The following is a 26,072-nucleotide window of genomic DNA, read 5'->3' on the forward strand; positions in this document are numbered from 1 at the left end:
ACAGAGGCACGTGCCCATTAATAACACTTTTGGAGAGAGGCTGCCTCATCAGCAGTCGTCTGTAACCTAGTCACCTGTTGTGCCGGTTCGTGACCGGAGGCAGCTCCAAGCAGATGATTTCTGGGGGCGCTAGTGAGGCCACGTTTGGGAATCAATAGCCTTTGGCTGTAGGTGACAGAGAAACTGCTGCAGTATAGTCTGCGAACTTACAGGCATTTAATTCTTGTGAAAAGTGCTTCTCTTTCTTTCTCGTCTTATGCTCCGTTAAAAACATGTTTATTGCTCGACTGCATCTAACAATAACCATATAATCACATTGAAACAATTCAATCCCGTCTCCTGTTCGTAACAGAAACTCAGATCTCACCATCGTCTGACCTCACAAACGTAATGTTCCCAGGCTACAGCCTTTTCCACTCTTTCTGGTTGAAAAGTGGAGTTTGCATGTACTGTACACCAGAGACCATGTCTCTGTGCCCCACCACCCCGAGCTTGGAAGGCACTGTTTAGGATCTCCTGTGGATCCATCTCTCCCTCCATTCCATTCATTTGCCGTTTACCACTCACCAAATGTAGACAATCAAAACTTCACGACCACCATCTGCTTCTTCTACTGTGCCACCTCCTGTTGGGACAGCCCCCGGTGTCTCCTCGTCATCCACTGCCACCACCACTTCTCATTTGAACCCTCGACCACATTGCAGGGGGATTCCCCCTTATTGGTGCAACATCGCCAGGATATCTGTGAAAGAGCTTCAGAGCTCATCGGATTCTTCCAGTCGAAAGATTCTGATTGCCACCCTCATCGTTACCACAACCATACTCGCCCACTCAATCACCCCCACCCCCCACCAACTCCTACATTACAGCTCCGGAGATTCAAACCTGTCATCTGCAGAGGCCACCCACATGATAGTCCCTCCCCCTCATCCTGGTCACTGCACATCCCCATGCGACCGTAGCATTTTTTTTTTATTGACATGTATGATTGCCCGTATGTCTTTGTTGTTGTTGTAGTCCTTTCCTTGTTGTTGTGCTTGCTCAATGATGGCATAATAACCACGGTAACAGAAGGGGGGGGGGGGGTATACATTTCAAAAGGTATCCCTTCGCATCGGGCGCATCACCGTACGTACCTTTGCACCAAGCGCATTGTGTCATGATGTTTTTTTGTGGCTCGCCAGGTTACGGCGCTATAGAAATTTCTTACATATTTTTTTATTGTTTCTTTAATAGAGAAATACATGTTATTAAATTAGACTCTTTGCAAGTGGTTGCCCAAAATGCCACATGAGATCACTATGTACTTTTCAAACATGCATGTGACATATACAGCCTATAAGCTGACGTTATACACTATCTTCTGAGTAATATTGCTGAGACATGAAACACTGCAAGTTTACAACACACTTGCTCCTGTATTTTAAATAGTTTTTTTTTACTTATAAATAAGGCTACGACTTTTTTACGGTAGGTTTTTGAGAAATGCATGGCTGAGATGCGGGCAAAAATGTAGGACATTTTGTTTAGAAATAAAGAAAGCATGTTTGTGTGGATCTGTGCGATTGTGTCTCTGTGCATCTAACTGTATTTCCGTGTCTCTGTGTCTTGTCTCACCGTCTCTCCATGTGCGTGTACATATCCGTGTCTCTCTCTGTATCTCCATGTATTTGAGTGTGTGTATGTATCTCCGTGTGCCTTCCTCTCTATCTGTATCTCTACAAACCAATTTCTCTCATTTGCTGGCAGGACCGGTCCCCCCCCCCAAGTCTAACCATGGAAGTGCCTCATCTAATGTGTTTCCAAATTTTATGTACTTTACTCCAGATCACAATTTTTGTGACCACTGACCTCTGTGCCAAAATCGTAGCCTCATAGGATTATGCTAACCAAGCCCAGCAAATCTTCTTGGCCATTTATCTTGGAAAATATAGGTGGGAATGACTGCCCATCAGCCTTCCTCTTCTGCCAGACACCCCAGCTCAGAAAACTCACTGAGACCAGCCAGATTACCGAGGCAAGCAACTGTGGTCCACTCAAGCTTACTCAGAATGTGAAAAAAACCAAGTCAAAAACAGTAGTGTAAATATACAGTAATATGATGCAGTATAACGAAGGTACAGTGTATGTGTTCCCTTGATGAAGATTCAACATTTCATTATTACATCCATCCACATGTTCATCAGAGAAAAAACTGGCTTCCATTTTTTTCCACAGCAAAGGCAACACTCTTGACAATGCAGTGAAACCCATACGACCTCACGTATGCATATTTGTTTTTTGTATGCCTGTCTGTGCCTTGTGTGTGCATCACTGTGTGCGTAGGAACAGGGCTGCACCACACTGGATCCACTTGTCGATGTCCCCGTCACACGGGACCGCCACATTCGTCACGATGTGGTCGCGCTCCACACTTGTGTACACGGGCAGAGACACGCTCTCCCCACCACGGTATATGCTGGGAGAGTCCTGTACATGTACACATGTGTACACAGAGATTCACACGTACATGAGTGGGGAAACTCTCCTCACCATTCATGTGCCATGTACTCTATGTGTACGTGTATACAGGTGTATATATATATTACTCTGTTACAGGTGCATGCATAAGGGGAGGGACATTTTCAAAATTACGGTTCTGTACAGATATGTGAGCAGAAATGCATTCCCCTAAAAAATACAAGTGCAGGGGTCCGGCACACTCACATATTTGAAAATACACGCACATATAAATGTGTATACACATAAACACGCACTCACACATGGGTATACATAATCATACTAATATGCACACTCACATACACTTGCATACCAACATATCCCCTGTATTGCCTTTACAGACTGTTGGCACAAGTGCTGCTCTGGTGAGCACATGTGAAGGCCAATATGGCACACGAGAGGGTTGTGTGGCCAACTCCCCAGTGCTGATGTTTACATCCTGCACCAAATACTCATTCAAAGCTGAGTCATCCTAAGGAAGGCCCAGGACTGGTTCAGATATTCGTCACCGATGTTGGCCGTGAGTGGGAATCCAAACTCAGGTCGCCAGGTGGGTAGCGTGGGACACTAACCACGGAACAGCCGCTCCCCACTCTGCACTCACATAAACACATAAGTGAGTACACATGTGTGCACATACACACCTGTGGCACCCAGGCAAGTCGGCAGGCTGGCAGGGGGCACAAGCTTGGGGAGTCCCGGACACTCTCCTTTAGTCCCGTGCCACCCCACGTACAACCCTCAAGCTGCAGGCCTCCCACCTACACCAAGCCCATGGCAACCAGGGCAACCCAAGGAAGAACCATGGGAACCACAGAGACAACGGGAATCATGTGGCTCAATGTAACTACATGGACCATAGCAGCCACAGGAAACTTGAACACCACATGAATAGGAGCCACAAGAAACATGTGAACCACATTAACTTTCGGGAACATTGAAAACTATTAAACACATGAACTATTGGAGACAGAAAATATTAGAAATCCAGGATCTGCATCAGCCACAAGAACCACACGAACAACATTAACCAGGGGGTCAAAGGAACCACGTTTATTCTGACATATACTGTAATCCTTGTGAAACACATGATCTACAACCATGTGAACAATGGAAATTAAATAATAGGAACCACAGGAACAAAGACAACATTGTGAGTCCTAAAAATCATGGGAATCATAAAAACCATGCCAATACGTAAATCACAGGAGCCAGATGAAATCACATAAGTGTGAACCACATGAACGGCATAATCCATGAAAAAAAACTTTAACTCTGTACACTACGTGAATTATGGAAACCACATTAACCACGCCAATTACATAACTTCACAGATGTCAATCACATGAAGCTGAAACGTAACATTTAACACCGCAGGAACAGGAACCTGCACATGGGTGAAGCTTGTCACCACGTAGACATTGAGACTGAGATCATACCTGGACCTGCGCGCGCGCCCCAGGGATAGGAGCCGTCCAGGAGGAAACGAGGTGAAGACTGTCCATGGAGCATCCCAGCTCCCTGTGAGATGCAGGTGCACAGGACAATGGTCGCACATACAAGTGTAGGGGAGTAGTGGGTGACGTCACGTCACGCTCGCCCTCGGAGAGAGTGGCGTCACAGAACGTGACATCAGGCGGCCCTTGGGGGATGGTGACGTCATGCCCCCGGGGGGGTATTTAAAGGGGGACCCGGGATGTAACCGGGGTTGGTCGGGGGTAGGAGTGGGGACTCGGGGTAGGTGATCCGCACACGAGGCTAGGGGAGGCTACTCCGCCCGACCGGCCGAGGTTGGGGTAGTCCCGACCCGGGGCAGGTAGGAGAGCCGAGTTAGCCGGGGTTGTAGGGATCACAGGACCCTGTCCCCTGGGGAGTTATAGGCTAGGGGGGTTTTGGTTCGGCGTAAGCCCTTAATAAACTTGGCGTGAGCCCCTAACGGAACCTGCCTCGGAGTCGTACATTGCGCCGCAACACAAGTATACGAGGACAGAGATGCAGGGATGCAGATACATGCACAGACATATAATCAGGGGACATAAACACATTGAGTCACATGAGAATATGGAGATACACGAGGATTTTAGAGCTCAGTAGAACTCTGAGAAATGAGAATGTGGAGACACGAGGTTAAAGCAGAAAATTTGGGCTAGAAACAAAGCAACAGGAGGTCATGGGGACACATGCATATGTTATGCATTATGGTAAAGATTTAAACCAGGGTAATTTAATTGTGGGTGTTTAAGTGTACGTCGCATAGTACTTATCCAGGGCAATGTCTAAACATCAATCTACCTAGGGGAGGATACCCCTTATAGTACAGGAGATAGAACCAGTCTAGTGAACCTCCTATATTCCACAGACATCCGTGTAGCACCAGACTAGCCTCCAAAAGGAATGGGAGCTAATCAGCAAGCCTTAAGACATTCCACTTAACAAGCTGTAGCACTTGCTTGTTATTTCTGAGGGCTCCTCATTATGGGAGTTTCTCTTTGGTCTGATAAATGGGGTTTGGCCAGAAGACAACATGGGTGTATGTTTGCTATGGGCCTCTGGCACAATCTTGTATTGATTTTTCTATCCATGATTCTTTGGTAATTAAATATAAGGTGGAGGGGTTACCATTCTCTTGCACCATACCAGCGACTACGTTTTTCCACCGTTGTGGATGTGAGAATGCCACAGTGGTGTTCACCTTCCCTCCAATATCATTGCTCAAAACAGACCACAATGTTAACTGCCTGGCACCACGAGGAAGTGAAAGGTTTGTTTACCAGACACTCATGCTCTCATACACAAGGACTCTCACACATACCTGGCCGTCTGCTGCCGCAAGGCATTTAAAAAACTCTGGGGGTGAAACAGCTCTGAGAGATCCAACTCAGAGCCCATTAGAGAATCAGACTTGGCACGTTCCAACCAGCCCTGCACACGGTACACATATGCACCAGAGTGAACGCATATTCAGAACACATATACACTATGCAGTATAGACTCACCGATCAATACCGATTCGCAAGCTCACAATACACAAATTGTGTGTAAGGATGTTTTCGATTAATTTATTTTTTTATGAATTCTATGCAATGAGTTCCTATGACAGCCCATGCCAATAGAGGCTACTAACGTCGCCAATGAATTATGACACCAAATGAAGAGGGGGAGAAAATCGTTAAACCACGAGTATATACCATGCAGTAAACAGAGCATTAACAAACAACAGCATGCATACACACCACACAGCATGCATACACATAGTATAAATAATATATTATACATGAAAAGCATTTGGATGCACCATACATGTGCTGTACATTATAAATCAATGACATGTATGTAATCACATGATAACATTGTTCAATGATGCCTGGTGACCTCTGACCTGCAGGGCAAGGGCACGTGAGACCACGAAGCGCAGGTAGAGCATGGGGTCAATGGGCCCCTCCCACTCGGTGTGCCAGCTCGATGGGCACTGACACAGCACATGAGAAACAGTGTGAGCAAGGTCATGGAACGTGACACATGGAACATCACATGTGGGACACTCGGTGTGAGACATCACTCACGGGATACGACACTTGGGACAGGAAATATGAGACGTAACAAACGGGACATGACACGTCGGAAACAAGGTGTAACAGATGACACTTGGGACACAGTCTGAGACTTGACAGACGTGACACAATAACACGCATGGAATCACACACAGGACACATGGGCAAGAGATAAGTGAGGCAAGAGTTATGTGAAACACTGGACAACACATGGCAAGGGACACACAGGAGGCATGGGATACAAGAAACGACATTCCACAAGACACATGGTATAACACAACAAACAAGACATGACACACACGACACAAGACATGCACAACATGGGATACAAGAAACGACATTCCACAAGACACATGGTATAACACAACAAACAAGACATGACACACACGACACAAGACATGCACAACATGAGCCATTGGACAAGAGCTGTATGACATGGGTCACACCACGAGGCTCAAGACACACAACAGCTACAGAAATGAACGCGATAAATAAAACGGACGCAGACACGGCTTGAGAAATGACACGCGGCATGAGAATGCCTTACATCCTATAATGATCTATCTGGTGATACTGCCAGACTGAGCTTTCTGTAATATGAATCTGGAAGGAGGCCGATACGGTGATGGATGTAATGTTATTTCCTTTCAATGATTCAACCAATCACATTGCCTACTTAATTATTTGTATTCCTTTGCAAAATAATTAGATAAGGTGCTAGTTACAGCCATGTTTACAAATCATTTAGTTACTCTGTGCCAAATTAACCCTCGGAGATGGCCTGGCCAAATTAAATATGGAACTAAATGTATTATATGATGGGGGCTATGTGTTTTCTGTGCATTTATTGATGACCAGGCCATGACCATAAAGTTAACTCCACACAAGGACCAGTTATGAATTTGGTTGAGTCGGAGCCTGGGAATTGAACCCAAGACCTGAGTAGTGCTGACCAAGTGCTTCAACCTGCCCGTTACGAGCCTCTTGAGACACCCCGCCATCTTTGTGGCTCAGCTCATTATTAATATTCAGACACTCATGCCTGCACACCGATAAGCGCTGAAAAACCCCATTATCTACGGCCATCGTTTAAATAAAAAATGTCCCACAGTTAATTGCATTCTGCGAAAGTAAAGTTAATTGCCATTTGCCCCCTCCCTCTAGCTCTGTGCCGCACTCTCCTATTGGTCCTCTCCAGCACCCTCCACATGCCCGTACTCTGTACTGCACAGTGTGTTCCTTTTCTCTCGACGGCACGCAGATGCTCACTCTCCCTCATTCTATCCTTAACTCGGTGCCTCCCTACTGCTCCAATACACAAACTCTCGACTGTACATGCATTCTCTAATTCTGCTCTTCTGCATATCCTCCCTCTGAAGCAGAAACTCTTCCCCACTCATCGCTGTAGCCTGTCTATCAAGTACATGTTCTCCCTCAATTTCTCCTGCATGCTGTGTAACATAGTCTTTATATAACTAGTCTTTTGCCTGTCCAAGGACGGGTGTATTGCAGTAAATCTGAAACTTGCAAGCGAAAAGCAGACAGCGACGTGATATTCATTGCATTAATGCGTGTGCAATTTGTAAAGGCGCGGTGACACAGACTTATTTCATTTTAAGGTTATAATCCCTTGTCCATCATGACGTCCTTTTTACTTCGATGTCTCTACAGCGTTACGGAGATCGCGTGACGTGAGGGTTCTGCCTTTGTAGTGAGGGTTGTGAGTTTATGCCGAGGAGGGGGAAGGAGGCGCCTCGGCCCCCCATATGGAGTGACGTCAGCCGCTAATTATTATGAATGGGGGGGGGGTGTCCATTTGGAGGACGTTACCTGTTCATGATTATTAATGAGGGGGGCTGTTTGATGTGGAGTTACATCACCTGCTCATGATTTTTAATGAGGGGGGAGGGTGCTTCATGTAGTGAAGTCACATGCTCATGATTATTAATGAGGGGGGGGGGGTCCATGTGGAGGACGTAACCTGTTCATGATTTCGATTTAAAGCTTTCGTGACTGCAGGGATTCATCTTCTTGGTTCTTTCGGTAAAGTCACGTAGAAGGGAAGTAATAAAAAAATAAAAATAAAACATAATAAAACAATTCTCACGACGTTTCGGCCACAACGCAAGCAGCCGTCCTCAGGCGAAGAATGAGAACATTATCAAGCTAGGAGCTTATATAGGTGTAGCGAGGAGGAGCGCCTTAACAAAAGAATGTGCATATGAAGAGGAATTTAGCATACCAATGGGCAATGCATAGGAGGTGGGCGGAGGGGTTTCAAAGTCCCATTATGCCCATGCATTATGCAGGATCAACAGCACCACGGGGGGGCGCAAGGAACAGCGTTAATAAAGGAAAGGAATGTTAGTGATATGTAGCTGCATTTGCCAAACAACCACGTAGAAAACCAAAGTGAAAACTACATAAAAAACTAAAATATAAACTGATACTTACTATACTCTACAATAAGCTGAGTTACTAACAACAAATAATAAATTACAATTCTACGTCGTAAGAAGTATATAATATACTTCCATCTAAACTTTATTCTCTTAGCATATACAGTACTATATACTGCCATAGATAAACCCAACATTAAATTATATACTTTATTGCTGTAAACCACCCTATACTTTATACATTTTAATATAACACTATGTATTATTCAACTCACCCTAATGTGTATCGAAATGGTTTATTACGTCCTTCCAATGATTGCTAAGCCTGAATCCATCTTCTCGGTTAAAATTGTCTCTGTGTTTGTATATGTGGATCGCCTCATGAACGAATCTCTCATGATAGCCAGATGGCTTGCAGAGAACCTCCGTCTTGGAGAAGTCAATGTCATGTGAGCCCACTGAGTTATAACAGTGGTCTGCCACGGCTGAGGTGTTTGTCCTACCGTGTTTTAGATCAGCTTTATGTTCACGAATGCGGTCTGAGACGTGTCGTTTGGTTTCCCCAATGTAACTGCTACCACAGAGGCAACTTAGTTTGTAGACGCCAGGGTACTGTATGTCTGGAATCACATCTTTTACAGACGGTACCAGATCACGGATTTTATGTATTGTGTTGAATCGGACCTGGATCTTGTGTTTAATCAGGATTTTGGAGATCTTTTTTGTGACCCCAGCAATGTAGGGTAAGGTGATGGTCTTGAAAGGCTCCTCAACAGGATCTTTCTTGATGGTTGGAGTGATGGCTTTGCGGATTGTGTAGTCGGAGTAACCATTAGCTTTAAGAGCTTGGCGTACGTGTTTGAGTTCACTGGAAATGTGTTCATGGTCGGAGATGCATTGGGCTCTATGATATAGAGTCTTGATGAGGGAATTCTTCTGGGATGGATGGTGGTGGGAATCCGGTTTTAGATAAGCATCCGTGTGGGTGGCTTTCCTGTAGACAGAGTGGCTCATTGAACCATCAGGTCTCCTTTTGATTAGGACATCCAAAAAGGGTAGCTTGCCATCATTTTCGACTTCCATGGTGAATCTGATGGCTGGGTGTATGGAATTGATGTGGTCGAGAAATTGGTCTAGAGCAGGCCGGCCATGTGGCCAGATGACAAAAGTGTCGTCTACGTATCTCTTCCATAAGGTCGGGCGTAGAGTGGCAGTCTGGATGGCGTCCGTCTCAAATTTCTCCATGAAGATGTTGGCTACAACCGGAGATAGGGGGGAGCCCATTGGGGTGCCCTCAATTTGCAGACGACCTGCTTGTCAGTTTTGATGTGGTTTCCTTGTTCACCAAGGTGCCTGTGCCTGACACCATCGCAATCATTGAAGACTTGGTTCATCAAGGACTAAATGCTGGGGTACCCCCCCTGGTGAGACACTGCTTAACCAATACATACTTCACCTGGAATGGAACCTTCTACAAGCAAATTGAGGGCACCCCAATGGGCTCCCCCCTATCTCCGGTTGTAGCCAACATCTTCATGGAGAAATTTGAGACGGACGCCATCCAGACTGCCACTCTACGCCCGACCTCATGGAAGAGATACGTAGACGACACTTTTGTCATCTGGCCACATGGCCGGCCTGCTCTAGACCAATTTCTCGACCACATCAATTCCATACACCCAGCCATCAGATTCACCATGGAAGTCGAAAATGATGGCAAGCTACCCTTTTTGGATGTCCTAATCAAAAGGAGACCTGATGGTTCAATGAGCCACTCTGTCTACAGGAAAGCCACCCACACGGATGCTTATCTAAAACCGGATTCCCACCACCATCCATCCCAGAAGAATTCCCTCATCAAGACTCTATATCATAGAGCCCAATGCATCTCCGACCATGAACACATTTCCAGTGAACTCAAACACGTACGCCAAGCTCTTAAAGCTAATGGTTACTCCGACTACACAATCCGCAAAGCCATCACTCCAACCATCAAGAAAGATCCTGTTGAGGAGCCTTTCAAGACCATCACCTTACCCTACATTGCTGGGGTCACAAAAAAGATCTCCAAAATCCTGATTAAACACAAGATCCAGGTCCGATTCAACACAATACATAAAATCCGTGATCTGGTACCATCTGTAAAAGATGTGATTCCAGACATACAGTACCCTGGCGTCTACAAACTAAGTTGCCTCTGTGGTAGCAGTTACATTGGGGAAACCAAACGACACGTCTCAGACCGCATTCGTGAACATAAAGCTGATCTAAAACACGGTAGGACAAACACCTCAGCCGTGGCAGACCACTGTTATAACTCAGTGGGCTCACATGACATTGACTTCTCCAAGACGGAGGTTCTCTGCAAGCCATCTGGCTATCATGAGAGATTCGTTCATGAGGCGATCCACATATACAAACACAGAGACAATTTTAACCGAGAAGATGGATTCAGGCTTAGCAATCATTGGAAGGACGTAATAAACCATTTCGATACACATTAGGGTGAGTTGAATAATACATAGTGTTATATTAAAATGTATAAAGTATAGGGTGGTTTACAGCAATAAAGTATATAATTTAATGTTGGGTTTATCTATGGCAGTATATAGTACTGTATATGCTAAGAGAATAAAGTTTAGATGGAAGTATATTATATACTTCTTACGACGTAGAATTGTAATTTATTATTTGTTGTTAGTAACTCAGCTTATTGTAGAGTATAGTAAGTATCAGTTTATATTTTAGTTTTTTATGTAGTTTTCACTTTGGTTTTCTACGTGGTTGTTTGGCAAATGCAGCTACATATCACTAACATTCCTTTCCTTTATTAACGCTGTTCCTTGCGCCCCCCCGTGGTGCTGTTGATCCTGCATAATGCATGGGCATAATGGGACTTTGAAACCCCTCCGCCCACCTCCTATGCATTGCCCATTGGTATGCTAAATTCCTCTTCATATGCACATTCTTTTGTTAAGGCGCTCCTCCTCGCTACACCTATATAAGCTCCTAGCTTGATAATGTTCTCATTCTTCGCCTGAGGACGGCTGCTTGCGTTGTGGCCGAAACGTCGTGAGAATTGTTTTATTATGTTTTATTTTTATTATTTTATTACTTCCCTTCTACGTGACTTTACTGTTCATGATTATTAATGAGGGGGGCTGGTCGACGTGGAGTGACGTCACGAGCGTTCCACACAGACATTCTTGGCTCATTATAGTAGGTAATAATAATGGGGGGGGAGGTGTCCATTTGGAGGATGTCACCTGCTCATGATTATTAATGAGGGGGGGGGGGTCCATGTGGAGTGACGTCACTTGCTCATGATTATTAGTGAGGGGGGGAGTACTCCATATTGAGTGACGTCACCATCTCATGATTATGAATGAGGAGGGGTGGGGGGGTGCCCATTTGGAGGACGTCACCTGCTCATGAATATTAATGAGGGGGGCTGGTCGACGTGGAGTGACATCACGAGCGTTAAGGACATTCCTGGGTGATTATATTAGGCATTAACTATCATGCACATGTTTGCTTTCTCTCTCCTCTACTCTGCATTCTCACTCTGTCAATGCTGTCACTCCTATCTATCTGTCTTATACACACACTGTATTTCGTGTATACTATCTTTACTGTGTACACACCCTCTATTTTGTATAATGGTCCTCTATCATGTACACTTTCATGCTCTCCATTACATTCGTCTGCTTTCTGCGACGTGCACTCTCCTTTCTATCCTGTACACTCTATTTATCCTGAAAACTCTCCAACTCATGTAAACACCTAAATCTTAAAAACATGTTGCCCTACCTCTTATATACACACACTTTGTGCCTCTACATTTTCTATCCTCTTCACTCTTTCACCATATCATGTTTTTCTTAGATTGCTATGTTTACAATCTCCAGGGCACCTATAATGTATGCACATGCTCAACATTATAAAGCAGAAAACATGAAGAAGCTGTAATAATACAGACATACAACAACAGCAACAACCGCCGCTCACCACTAAGTTGTGGTGACGTCACCACGGTGACTGTGCCGTTGAAGGTGCACCTTGAGGCCACATGCAGTGTCGAAAGCCCACTAGCTGGAGGTCAGAACAGACCCGAGTGCCATGGGTCGACTGACTGAGATAGCTGGAAGATGCACCAGCTGTGCTCCCCACTGTGCCAACTCTCTGCATTTTAGCCACCCTGGGCTCCGCTCATTGTTGTAAGTGTCGCTCCTCTGTCCTCCATTGTTGCGAGAAGGTAACTGCTTCCAACTCTCCAGCAACATCCTTCACGAACCTCCTCAACAAAGGCCGATCTTGACACGACTGGTACCAGTCATTGTAAAGTACAATCAACTCCATATCCTTCTGCACCACATCAGTTCATCTCTTCCCTAGTCCGTGCCGTGCTCATTTAGCCCCATATATTTGACCAAACAGAAGCTGCTTGGGTATGCAGTGGCTGGGCATACGGGCCATATGACCCAGCCAGTGCAGCTTCGGTTGCCAGAGGAGCTCACTGATGGGACTGTATCCAGATCTTTCAAGGATCTATGAACTCCTTACACAATCCAGCCTTTTCTAAACCCAGGATGAATCGTAGACAGGCGAGATTGAATTTTTCAATCTGGCGCAAATGTTCCTTTAGACAGCTCCACGTTTCGCACGTATAGAGAAGTGAGGGCCTAATTGTGGCCGAGAAGACTGGTCATAAGCACACTACCCAAGTATGAACACCTCTCCACTCTCTCCACAGGTGCTTGGTTTTTGTGGGGCTGATGGTAAGGCCCCATTGGTATATATCTCGAACTTATTTTGCACTGTAGCAAACTGTACTAATCGTAGCCAACCTATTAACCCCTTAGTAGCATGCTCCAAGGTTTAGCACTTGCATCTCCAACTCCTCAAAGTAGACAGTAATCACCAGATTATCCGCACACATATCGTTGACCAATAAAGAGCCATCCCCTGACCGTACCGGCGCATCGATCAGCCTCCTGTTGTATCTATACCAGATGGGAATTCCTACGGTACATAAATGGAAAGCTTCTGAAACTGTCTAGTCAAAGACGATGTTAAATAGTGTTGGGGCCATAGGACATCCCTGCCGCACCCCAAAGTGAACATAAAATGGCTCTGATACCCTGCCATGCAGCTTTACCCGGGCCTGCCCATCACCATGAAGGTCCTTCATGATTGTGAGCAGATGGTCTCGGACTCAAAAATCATGAAGAAGAACCCAGAGCCCTGGCTTATTGATGCTATCATAGGCCTTAACCAGTTCAAGAAAGCAGAGATGTAGGTCCTGTTGCCGAGCAGTCGGCAATCTGCACTGCCTTGTATAGTAGCCACGCAATGATGCCTCAATTAAAAAAACATTCTTCACATGTATTCCTATGTTCACGTTAAATGAGTGGAATCATCTATGTAGGAATTTATTATTTTTCATGTGTAAATGTTACAACACACCAGTGTGCTGTACTAGTAACAGATTAGGATGTTCTGTTTACGTGACAAACCTTACTAATTGGCTGTCGGGTGGTGGCAGGTTTAACGACCCATTTATATATTTACGCGATCTAACCCAAAAAAACCTGTATTATGGATTATATGTAATTGTTTCAGCTTCTACAGCCACTATAGTGGAATGACATTGACCACAATGTAGAAAAAAACAATTATTTTAATGAATCACGAAGTGAGGGAATCGTTACATGCCGAACAGCCAGTTATTATATTGTATGTGTGTAAGGCCTGTAAGTCTGGTTTGCTGTATGTACAGCCGATGTTTGTAGTGTGGCTGTGTGCCCTGCATCTCGCTGCATTTGTCGCTTCTACACAGTGCCGTTTTCGATCGTGTTCTCAAGGCTTTTTCATTCAGCACCCGTAGTTTCATATCAGATTGCCGATAATAACAAGCGTGTGATGGGAAGGGTATACGTTATATGCACTTATCCACCCTCATAGGCATGTCTCTGTGTTAGAGACAGTGCAAGTGTGTGTGGGAGAGGGAAAATATGTAGTGAAGGAGAAAATTAAAGATGGAGAATCCTATTAAATTAAAAATAGGACAGCTAAAATGAGCAGGGAGACATAACGTCTTGGGTTTTGAAACACTATCTCCTCAATCATTTGAATCAGTTTCTCAAAACACTAATCCTAAAACATCATGCACCAGATTCTGGTCGTGGCTGAAATGATCCTGAAACCCAGTCTTTTGAATACTGTCTAAATGCACAGATCCAAAAACCTGGTCACATAAAGCCTCGTCCTTAAGACACTTTCTCAAGAAGCCTGATCACCTAGATCTGAATATGATTATGGCAATCCTGAAACCTGATCTCTTGGAGCCAATTCCAAAGACATATTGTGATGCCATGTCTCCTGGAGCTGAGTCCCAAGACAATGATCCCATGCTCCTGAGTATCTCATGGATTAAGCACCTCAAGCTAATGCTTTATAGTCTTCTGTTTTGGAGCAAAGTACCAAAACATTAATATTAAGATCTAGTGTATTTCACCTACATTCCAAGACACAATTATGATATCTTATCGCTTAATTCAGTATCTCAAGCTAATGATGATTAAACCAGATTTAAGAAACTGATCCTGAAACTTAATTTCCTGGATCGAATTCCCACAATACTGATCCCATGATCCTGATATACATATTCTCCAAGATTGGTGTACCAAGAAATTGCTGAAATTCAAGACGGATAGTGATGGCAAGATCCGGGTGTTGGGCAGCATTTTGGTGCCGAGCGTTAAGCCATTACCTGCTGGCGCAGCAGCGCAGAGGCGACATCGCTGGTGGTGGCAGAGAGGGGTGTGGCTCCACGGAGGAGCTTGCTGAGCGCAGCGAGTGAGGCGTGCAGACGCCGCACCAGACGCAGGGCCCCCACCGACTCTTGTGCTACAAACACTGCCACGGGACCACGGGCCTGTGCCTCCTGCACCAATGTCTCCTCTCCCCCACGTGGCTGGATCAGCTGTGAGCCCTGCACCAGGGTACAAGCAGGCTCGGGGTACAAGCAGGCTCGGGGTACAAGCAGGCTCGGAGTACAAGCACGCATGGACACCCACTGTGAGCTTGTTTTAAAGGAGGATGCAACCCATAAACAAATCGCTCACTATTGTGTAGTTACGTATCGAAGCTGTATGTCCTCCTCTGTCTGAGTTTTAAGCTTCAAACAAAGTGCTTTTAAGAGACCATATGATAGCTGTAATTTATTGATCCAAATGTGTGTGCATGTTTCAGTTTGTGTCGATACCCATACACACATTCACACACATGATTAACGTGCCTACAAATATATAACTTTCAGCGCAGCGTCTTGAGGTGTGTCGCATTTAACCACTGCACGAATCCAAATATTGTCATTGTATATACACAAACCTATACATAAACCCACACTTACAATCGGCACACATGCTTGGCTGGAGAGGTGGATGCTGTGAGCGAGCACTGATTAAAGTCGATACAACACACAAGGGTGTGGTGAGCCAGCACCATGCCTGGCTGTTTTGTCTTCCACGGTGCTGATGTTTACAGATTGTACCAGGTGCTTGTTTACAAGCGAATTTACTGAGGGAAGGACATGTATAGATACCACTACGATTGATGATTGTTTTGGCCAGGACTCACATTCAGGTCAATGGGTTTGTAGCAAGCATGCAAACCAGTCCACCACTGCTCTCCTTCACACATGTTCAGATACACCGACACACTCAAGACCCTAAACAAACAAAGATCCCCCGTGTAGCCTTAATAGACTGTTGGGGCAAGTGTTGTTAGAGAGAACCTATAAAGGCTGGCACGGCACACGAGGGGGTGTATGGCCAACACCACGCCCAGTCACCTTTGTCTCCCCAGTGGCGATGTTTACATATCACACCAGGTACTCATTTGAGACTGAGTCAACCTAGGGGAGGCCCAAGACCGGTTCAGATAATCGTCACTGGTTTTGGCCGTGAGCGGGAATCGAACTCGGGTCGCCAGGTTCGTAGCGCAGCGCGCTTACCGCTGCACTGCCACTCCCCACAAGACCCTCACACTTTTTCTCACACACACACACAAACCTGGTTGAGCTTCTTCCACAGGTTGAGTACAGGCGAGAGTTCGTGTGACCACATCTCTCGGTCAAACTTCGTATGAACACTCGCTGGACGCATCATGGCTTTCAGCTGCCCAATCACCTGTGGGACAGGGGGAGGGCGCAGGCTGATATGAAGGCAAGTAGCCGAGTCAGGTTATTCCTGTAATTAAGGTTATGGTTAATGGTTAATTACTAGCAACCGAGCCATCTGCCACAAAATCGGTGCCTCATCCAATACAGAAACCTTGGCCCAGAAAATATAGATCCCTTGTCTCAGGTTCCGATACCACACGCCACTGATGTAGTGCATGCCTGGGAATCGAACACAGGTCACACAAATGGTGGCACAGTTCAATACCACGGCATCACCAATTTCCAAAACACACACAGATGGATAGACAGATAAACAGACGTACACACAAGACAGATGAATGTACATAGAGACTGAGGGGCAGACATAACAGACAGATGAAAAAATAATACGTGAAGACATGCACAAAAGGATGTGCACATGTAAATAAATACACGCAAAAAGAGATCCGCAGACATATATATGGACTAAAATACATACATCAAGACATTTTGACAGACATGCACACTGATGGACTGACAATTGGATGTGTAGGCATTCTAGGTCTCATTGTAGTGAGGCCTGGGATGTTGGAATTACCAATACATGGACCAGCAATACACGTGTAGTGACATAGAATGGATCACTACGACACGTAGCGCTGGTTACAATAGAATAAGTAATATTAAAAAAAACTTTTTTCAAAACATGATTTAATGAAATGTACCGTACTCGTAATGGCAAAACTCCAGGAAGTGGCCCCAAAGCTTGCCATAACGTAACGGGCCATGGTGATTTACAGCCAACGTCAGTTGAGCGTTGACAAGCCGAAACATAACATCAAAAAACAATGTTTAAAAACATATTTTTATTTTATTAATAATGGTAGAATATAGTATTGTCAGCAGTATGCCATAAGTATACCAAGTTTGCAGTCGATACCACATTGGGAAGTGGGTTAAAATTGAGTTACAAGATTTGAGGATACGACAACACCAGACAGAGTGAGTTAATAGAAAGTGTGTAAAAAGTAAATATGGGTGTGTCAGCCAGCACAGCATTTAATACCACGCAGTGGGTCACTAGGGTGCGTGGTGCTGGCTGCTGGCAGAGAGGGGCATATTATTCCTACAGATAGAGCATGGTATAACAGCTATCCCGCCAGCACAGCAGGTAATGCCATGTAGTGGGTCACTAGGGGGCGTGGTACTGGCTGCTGGCGGAGAGGGGCATGTGGGGACACGTCACCTCGGCCGGCTGGCAAAGCACGTGATGAGCCGGGGTAAAAAATGTAGGGCAAAGGTGACCGAGGGGACACAGGGAGCATGACCCAGGACCTGGAGGGTTTCAGGAGGGGGGGTGGTTAAGGGCAGAACCGGGCAGGTGGCACGTGGAGGACGGCCCAGGACCTCCTGGAAGTTTCGAGAAGGGGGCGTGTCCGAGGGCGGAGCCAGGCCATGCTGAGGGGCATAAAAGGGAAGCCCCCAGGCTGAATCAGGGCTGTCTCCAGTTGGAATGGAATGCGAGGTGCTACTTCTTCATCTTCGGCGTAGTGGGTCAGACATCATGTTGGCTGCTCTGACCCGTAATTAGTTATCCCGCGTGTGAACAGTGTGTAAGATATATAGCAGAGGTGTGGACTCGAGTCATGTGACTTGGACTCGAGTCAGACTCGAGTCATGAATTTGATGACTTGCGACTCGACTTGGACTTGCATAACAATGACTTTGTCCCACCTATGAGATGTGGACTCGAGTCATGTGACTTGGACTCGAGTCAGACTCGAGTCATGAATTTGATGACTTGCGACTCGACTTGGACTTGCATAACAATGACTTTGTCCCACCTCTGATATATAGTGTAGAATAAACGTTGTTGCCTCCTTAGATAGTGTCTCAGAAGTGACTCACTACACATGTATAATAGCAGTCAGTCATCGACTTACGAACAACCGACTTACAAACACTCGCACTTACGAACCAGATTCCATGAAATATTTTAAAAAATACATTGACTTAAAACGCGAACTCGCACTTGCACATTGAATCACAGAACTATTGCATTAATTTTAGCGATTCTCCGTGAAATATAAGGAGCCCGTCTCGCGCTGGGAGTGAGTGTGCATTTGTGTGTGTCTGTGCGCACATGTGGCCGGGCCAGGTGCTGTGCCGGCCTTTATAGGCGCTGCTTTCCAACAGTCTGCTATGGCTATATGGGGGATCTTGTCGTTCGAGTGCGTGCCCCGTGTGGGTGCAATTGTGGTGACTCATTGCGCCCCTTCCTATAGGTAAGCCAGCATCAGGACTCAAGGTAAGTGAAAATAAAATGCTATTCATTTCTATTTATGTAACTTTATTTTATGTTTCATTTACTATACAGTATTTGTTTAACAGTGTTACGTGCAAATGTACTGTATTTTTTTCCCTTATTTATGAGTTTAAATACAGAACATTGTTGTGTTCCGACTTACGAACCGTTCGACTTACGAATGGGTACGAACGGGTCCTAGGAACGAATTATCTTTTGTTCCTCAAGGATGGCCAGTTATGTATTTAGATAATAATTACTGCTTTTATAAGGCTCTGAAATGCCTCAACATCTTAAAAAGGCTTCATTTAAACCATTCCAAGGGGACCCCCAGTGGTAGCTGTCCATGTACAGTGCAAGGTGACTCAGCACTGGCCTGCACGTGGGCATTAGTCTGCCAGTAAGGGGGCTATAATGGCTACATTTAGGGTTCCCCCCCCCGAATTTGGACCATGACTTTAACACACGATGGCTTGCTCTTTTTCAATGACATCACTTGACATTTAATGTCCACTGTGAAGTAGGCAGCATTGGTGGCCAATCGAAATCGAGCTGCAAAAAACTATGCAAAAAGCGGCAAAATGCGCTACCACTGGCCCAATTCTCTGCATACATGTTTTGTCTGCATACATAAAAATACAATACATTGACAAACAATGCATGCAGACAAAACATGAACAGACAATACCAAGAGAAGCGTCACATGGATAGATAATTAATCAATGTAAACCACCTTAGGACTCTTGGTGGTGAGACCGGCAGTGTGGGAGCGTGTCGAGGGTTGGCAGGGTTGGTTCACGGCTGGTTTTTATAATGGTGGGGCCAGGGTGAGGCGCGAAAGAGGTGAGGAGCTAGAGGCCACGGCTCACATAGGCACCCGTTTAGACGACTGTAATTTGAATTTTAAAATTAAACGCTGCTTCAATCGGGTCTTTCCTTTTCAAAACCCATCGCCATGCTGAAAGGCAAATTGCATCAATTTCCAGCCAAGCGCACTCTGTGCCGTCGCCGCCAATCACAAAGCAATTATCGCCCAATTTAGTGGGGCATTTTAAGGGGCTGCCATTGCTATCGTTATCACAAGACAAGCCAGTCAGCACGATAGCATCCCTTAACTGAGCCTCTTGATGTGTAAGTACTCTGAGCACCCTCTTATTGTTTATATTTCTTACACATTTCCAATTCACCATTTACAAGATCCTCATTGTTGGTATCAGAGCAGGAAGTGAAACAAAATCCCACCACAGGTGGAAACGCCACAATCTTGTGCAGTACAGTAAAACCTCTTAAAACCAGGATATTGTGGTATTCCGGAAATGATCCACGAAATAAATAATACATTTTAAAAATCTCCAACTGGAATACTGTAGGTGTGCCAATTACACTGTGCACGGTAAAACTGGGTGACCTGTAGTGAATCCGCAGCATCAGCCTCATCGTCATTATAATCTGTCATGACCAATCCACTGCTGGTTGAAGGCCTCCCCAAGCCATCACCATACATACATCTCACATGGTCCTGCAAGGGTAACAATCCATCAAGCACCTGCACATGTGCAAATTGCATCTCTCCATATTCTTGGTGGACATACACTTGGGTGTATTCTTTCCCCTGTCTACCATTCCAAGTTTAGTCTTATCCACCGGCCATCATCCCTCGACGTGTTCTGCCCAAGACCACTTACTTTTCAGAACAGTTCATATCTCTGCTGCATGGTGTAGCTCTATGCTAATTGTAGGAAATATAAAATGCACTTGTCAATACTAGGACGTGTACTGTCCCCGACCCTTGTAATACAGTCAATACAATTGATGTGAATGTGTACCCTAAGAATTCTAAAGCTATACACTTATCTTGATTTGAAGCTTTCGTGACTGCAGGCATCCATACTCTTTGGTTCTTTCGGTAAAGTCACGTAGGTAGAAATAAAATAAAATAAATCACGACGTTTCGATTGCAACACAAGCAATCTTCATCAGGTGGAACAACCACAGCAAGAAAAAATGCTGAAGTAGGCGAGATAGCTGCCGTGGCAAGAGGTTATATAGGTAAGAAAGTGGGAGGGGCAAGGCGGGAGAGCGAGAGGGGGGGAACAGGGGAAGGGGGGCTGCGTGAGTGCTAGGGGGAGAAGAAGTGAGGTTGCGGGGGAAGTAGACGGGGCTAGAAGTGGGAAGCTGAATGTGGGACACGGGGGGAAAGTAACTCGGAAAATCTACTAGTACCCGGCGGGTATGATGGAAACAACCACACCAGTTAAGGCATTACCTGGTTAATAACATCCTTACAATGATTGTTCAATTTGTATTCATCTTCTCGGTTGAAGTTATGTCTGTTTATATATCTGGATGGCTTCATGAACAAATCTTTGATAGTAGCCCGAAGATTTGCAGAGTACCTTGGTCTCGGAATAAACAATATCATGCGAGCCCACAGCATTATAACAATGGTCAGCTATGGCAGAGGTATTGGTTCTGCCGTGTTTCAGATCTGCCTTGTGTTCGCGGACACGGTCCAAGACATGTCGTTTCGTTTCCCCAATATAACTGCTACCGCAGGTACAACTCAGTTTGTAGACTCCAGGAATGACCTCCGTCACAGATGGGATTAAATCACAGATTTTGTGTACTGTATTGAATCGGACCTGGATCTTGTGTTTGTTTAAGATTTTGGAAATCTTTTTGGTAACACCTGCTATGTATGGTAAAGTGATGGTTTTGATTGGCTTCTCAGGAGATGGTTGGAGAAACAGCTTTGCGAATAATGCGGTCCAAGTACCCATTCATCTTGAGGGCTTGGTGTGTTCCAGTTTACTGGCTAGGTGGTGTTGGTCGGAGATGCAGTGAGCCCTATGGTGTAGTGTTTTGATGAGGGAATTCTTATGGGCTGGATGGTGGTGGGAATCAGGTTTTAAATAGGAATCTGTGTGGGTGGCTTACCTGTGGACAGAGTGTCCCAACGAGCCGTCAGGCCTCTTCTCAAACAAAACATCCAGGAATGGTAGCTTACCATCCTTCTCCACTTCCATGGTGAATTTGATGGATGGGTGTATGGAATTGATGTAGTTGAGAAATTGGTTCAATGCTGGCAGACCATGTGGCCAAATGACGAAAGTGTCATCTATGTATCTCTTCCACAAGGAAGGATGTAGGGTGGATATCTGGATGGCATCTGTTTCAAATTTCTCCATGAAAACATTCGCTATCACTGGTGATAAGGGGGAACCCATGTGGGTACCTTCATTTTGTTTGTAGATAGTACCATTCCAGCTGAAGTCAGTGTTGGTAAGGCAGTGCCTAACCAAAGTTGGTACATCAGGATTCAGTCCATGTCGGACCAAGTCTTCAATTATTGCTAAGGTATTAGGTACAGGAACCTTGGTGGACAGAGAGACTACATCAAAGCTGACAAGCAAATCATCTGGAGACAGTGAGATGCCCTTGATTAGAGAGACCAAGTCAGCTGAGTTACGTACTGCTGAGGTAGTCTTGCAAGGTCTCAGACAGAAATCGGGCCAGTTTGTAGGTAGGCGAGTTGATAGTGGGAATGATGGGCCGAAGTGGAGTACCTTCTTTATGGATTTTTGGAAGACCATAGAATCTGGGTGGTCTAGCAGCTGAAGGTTTTAGGGAGAGCTGCTTGAATGGTTCGATGAGAGAAGTCGAATTGTTAATGATAGTGTTGGTTTTAGCAGCTCTCCCGCATACCTCAGCATTTTCTTGCTGTGGGTGTTCCACCTGATGAGGATCGCTTGTGTTGCGATCGAAACGTCGTGATTTATTTTATTGTATTTCTACCTACGTGCCTTTACCGAAAGAACCAAAGAGTATGGATTCCTGCAGTGACAAAATCTTCAAATCAAGTTTTACTTCAGTTAGCTAACGGGCATAGAGTGGATGCCTGGATGGCGTCCATCTCAAAATTTTCCATGAAAATATTGACTACAACTGGAGATAAGGGAGAACCCATTGGGGTGCCTTCAGTTTGTTTGTAGAATGTTCCATTCCAGGTGAAATAGGTATTTGTGAAGCAGTGTCTCAACAGGGCTGGGAGATCAGCATTTAATTCTTGCCGGACCAAATCTTCAATGATTGCATTGGTATCAGGCACAGGAACTTTGGTGAACAAATAAACTACATCGAAACTGACCAGTAAATCATCTGGAGACAGTGAGATGTCTTTAATTGATCAGCTTCGCCCTCATTCAGGAGAAGACCCTAAGCTTGAATGAGCACTTGAAAAAAATGTTTGGAGAGGAAGAAGCTGCGAAAGAGAAACCATTCAAGTCCACCCGTGGATGGTTTTACATATTTCAGGCACGATAACATTTCAAGATGGTAAAAATACAGGGAGAGTCCAGAAAAACTTAAGAAAATAATTTAAAGGTGGGTATAATCCTAGACAGGTGTTTAATCTGCTCCCAACACCTCCAATCAAACATAACTAATTCACTCCTCAAGGTAAGATCATAACAATTATAGGTTAGGTAAAATATTTTTAAAATCCTGTTTAAGATTGTGCTTTTTTTTTACACTAAAATGATTTTCTGTTCAATTCATTGCTTAACAATTTCACGAATACGTTTTCTATAAAAAAAACTTTAAGGTGCTTCGAAATGCTCAATTTTTTTTCCAATAAAGTGTTTGATAAGTATAAGGGCTGTTTATAGGTTGTTGAACTCATAATTGTATATAAATATGTACGTTATGTGTTGTATGAACACATAAGGTACACAACATTTCCCTAAGTTACGGTCCCTATCCTTACCTTATTCCATTGTTTCTTATGGGAGAAATTGCCCCGCTTTGCATCGCATCGGCAATATTTAGGTTATTACGGTCCCTATACCACCCCCCATTTCCATGTATTCCTATTGAGGAAAAGTCCCCGTTATACATCGTTTCATTATAAGTCACAACTTTCTGGTCCCTAACGCTTGACGTATATTGAGGACCTCCTGTATAAAGAGTGGTTGCCTGCGATAGGTCGAAACCGCCAACGATAAACCCGTGATATTCAAGGGTCTCCTGTACTGTAAACCAAAAGTGATATCCTAACCTGTCACGAGAATCCTCTTATACTTACACCAGCCTCTTGAAGTTTACTCTGTGCCTATTTGCCAAAGAACACCTTCATCGCACACTATACCACCAAGCTGTGAATGTTCCTGCCATGTGAAGGACTGGAAGTGAAAGTACATTTGTAATAATAGGGCAATTCTTACGGTGTAAGTTACCACAAGTATGTAATGTTCAGTGGCTCACTTTATTTGGGTTTGCTTATGAGCAGCCTTGCAGTGTCTCTTTTACACTGTTACATACCATTCTGCACTCTCATCAGCAGTGCAAACGGCAAAGTTGTTCACTCTGTGCCTGTCTTCCATTAACAGCCTGCAATGGTATTCGATATCGTGCAACACTTATTTGCAGAATGTGCCCTGGAAGGTGATCGCAGCTAAATTAGTGTAACAAAAATTATCCCCAAATCAATTCTAATTAGGCAGATCTAGTCTCCAGACACACACGTTTAGTCTGTATAGACACAGAAGTGCAATATATTTAACTCTCTATACAGTTACTGCTACTGTTCCTATAGACATAAACAGTTTGAGTTTTTCTAGACAAGCAGCAATGGACGTCTTATGGAGTGAATGGCCGTGCCATAGAAATGTGCATATTTCAGAACTGGCTCAGGATCACCAACGAAGATACGCACCGACTTAAACTCGCTTATACACAAGCACACTTCGACTACAGATGGATATTCCATTCTGAATGGCATTGTTGCTGCACCATGCTGGCCACATATTTCTCCCCTCAGAGCTGTTACTCACACTCAGCACCAGTTGCTCATTTACAGCTGAGCCAACTTTGGAGAGACACAGAACAGGTTCAGATACAACTTGCCATTGATGATATTTGCGGCCGGGAATTGAACTTGGGTTAAGGCGATTGCAGTGCAGTGTACTCACAGCACAAACCGCTCCCCACTTATACAAATACATATAAATATACATATACGAAAGATTACACACACATTCATAGACACCCATATAGATATATACACCCAGGTACATGAGTAAAAAGACATATACACACATACAAGTACACACAAGCCCATACAAGGCTTAAGATTGAAGCATTCAAGGTTCGCCGCCCACACTCACAGATTGCAGGCACAGTCTTTAACAAAAAAAGAGAATGTGAATTGGGAACATTTGTGAGCGAATCAGGCCTGCATCAATCAGGACATACGAGGAGGGGAAAGGTGGTGGGCGGATGAGTTCCACAAAGATATCTCCCAGAGCCAAGCAAAAAGGCAAGCTGGATTCTCAACTGAGTAAACAGGCACGGGCACAAAATGAATGCTGTGACCATGGCACGCAATAGAATGTGGAATTTGATAGAGTTTGAGGATGTGAGGAATAGGGCAATTGTAAGGACTGTAGTTTTGGCTATTATTAGGTCCAGGGGAAAATCTATTCCTACATTTTTCATAAAGCTCGTGTTAGGGTTATGGTTAAGTCTGGATGCGTTAGGTTGAGATGTAGAGCTATGGTTTATCATTTGGTTAGGTCGAGGTATTAGGCTCTGGTTAGAGAGTACTGTAAGGAATAGGGCTATAGTTAAGGCCGGGGCTAGGGCTAATATTAAGGGTTAGACTTCAGGTTGGAACAATATTAATGGTTAAAGTTAGGATTATGGCTACCATTTTGATGAGTTGCTAAGTCTGGGGTTCAGATTACAGTGGCAATGGTTAGAGTTAGTTGCACGGTGTGGGTTGGAGTGTGAGTCGTGCTGCCCCCTTACCTGGGTGCTCACGCTGCGCTGGGCTGAGCGCTCAATGTTATCAGGGAGGCCAAGGTCACGTGGGCGTCCCTCCTCGGGAAGGCCCTCGATGAGGGCACGGTAACCCTGCACGCATGGGGGGCATGGACAGGAACAGGAGACACGAAGGGACCATGAGGAGGAACAGGCGACTCATAGGAAACAATCGAAGGCAAAAGGGAAAGAGGGATTCAAAGGGATGCCCCCTAATTCATAAGAAGCTATTTCGAGTGGCTTTTATGTAGGTTGAAATTATTTTACACTGTATGTAGCCAACCGTGCGAATAGGATGTGCGGGCGAAGGACAACAAACCAAACACAAAAATCAG

At 44.8% G+C, this 26,072-nt stretch overlaps 1 protein-coding gene across 3 annotated transcripts in view; it reads right to left on the reverse strand.

Moving 5' to 3' along the window:
* Positions 1 to 1,271: 1,271 nt before the first annotated feature.
* DYNC2H1 (dynein cytoplasmic 2 heavy chain 1) overlaps positions 1,272 to 26,072 on the reverse strand; it is a 186,881-nt gene continuing 162,080 nt past the window's right edge. For all 3 annotated transcript variants that reach the window (XM_078856894.1, XM_078856893.1, XM_078856895.1), the window contains 8 exons: positions 25,726 to 25,830; positions 16,525 to 16,641; positions 15,222 to 15,443; positions 5,879 to 5,968; positions 5,312 to 5,421; positions 3,939 to 4,020; positions 3,144 to 3,260; positions 1,272 to 2,469 (listed from right to left, as the gene is read on the reverse strand). In XM_078856894.1, the coding sequence (XP_078713020.1) occupies positions 2,311 to 2,469; positions 3,144 to 3,260; positions 3,939 to 4,020; positions 5,312 to 5,421; positions 5,879 to 5,968; positions 15,222 to 15,443; positions 16,525 to 16,641; positions 25,726 to 25,830 (1,002 nt within the window). In that variant the 3' untranslated portion in view covers positions 1,272 to 2,310. The remainder of the gene's footprint in view (positions 2,470 to 3,143; positions 3,261 to 3,938; positions 4,021 to 5,311; positions 5,422 to 5,878; positions 5,969 to 15,221; positions 15,444 to 16,524; positions 16,642 to 25,725; positions 25,831 to 26,072) is intronic.

The sequence above is a fragment of the Lampetra fluviatilis genome, chromosome 5 (genome assembly GCF_964198595.1).
Source record: "Lampetra fluviatilis chromosome 5, kcLamFluv1.1, whole genome shotgun sequence".
Lineage (NCBI taxonomy): Eukaryota > Metazoa > Chordata > Hyperoartia > Petromyzontiformes > Petromyzontidae > Lampetra > Lampetra fluviatilis.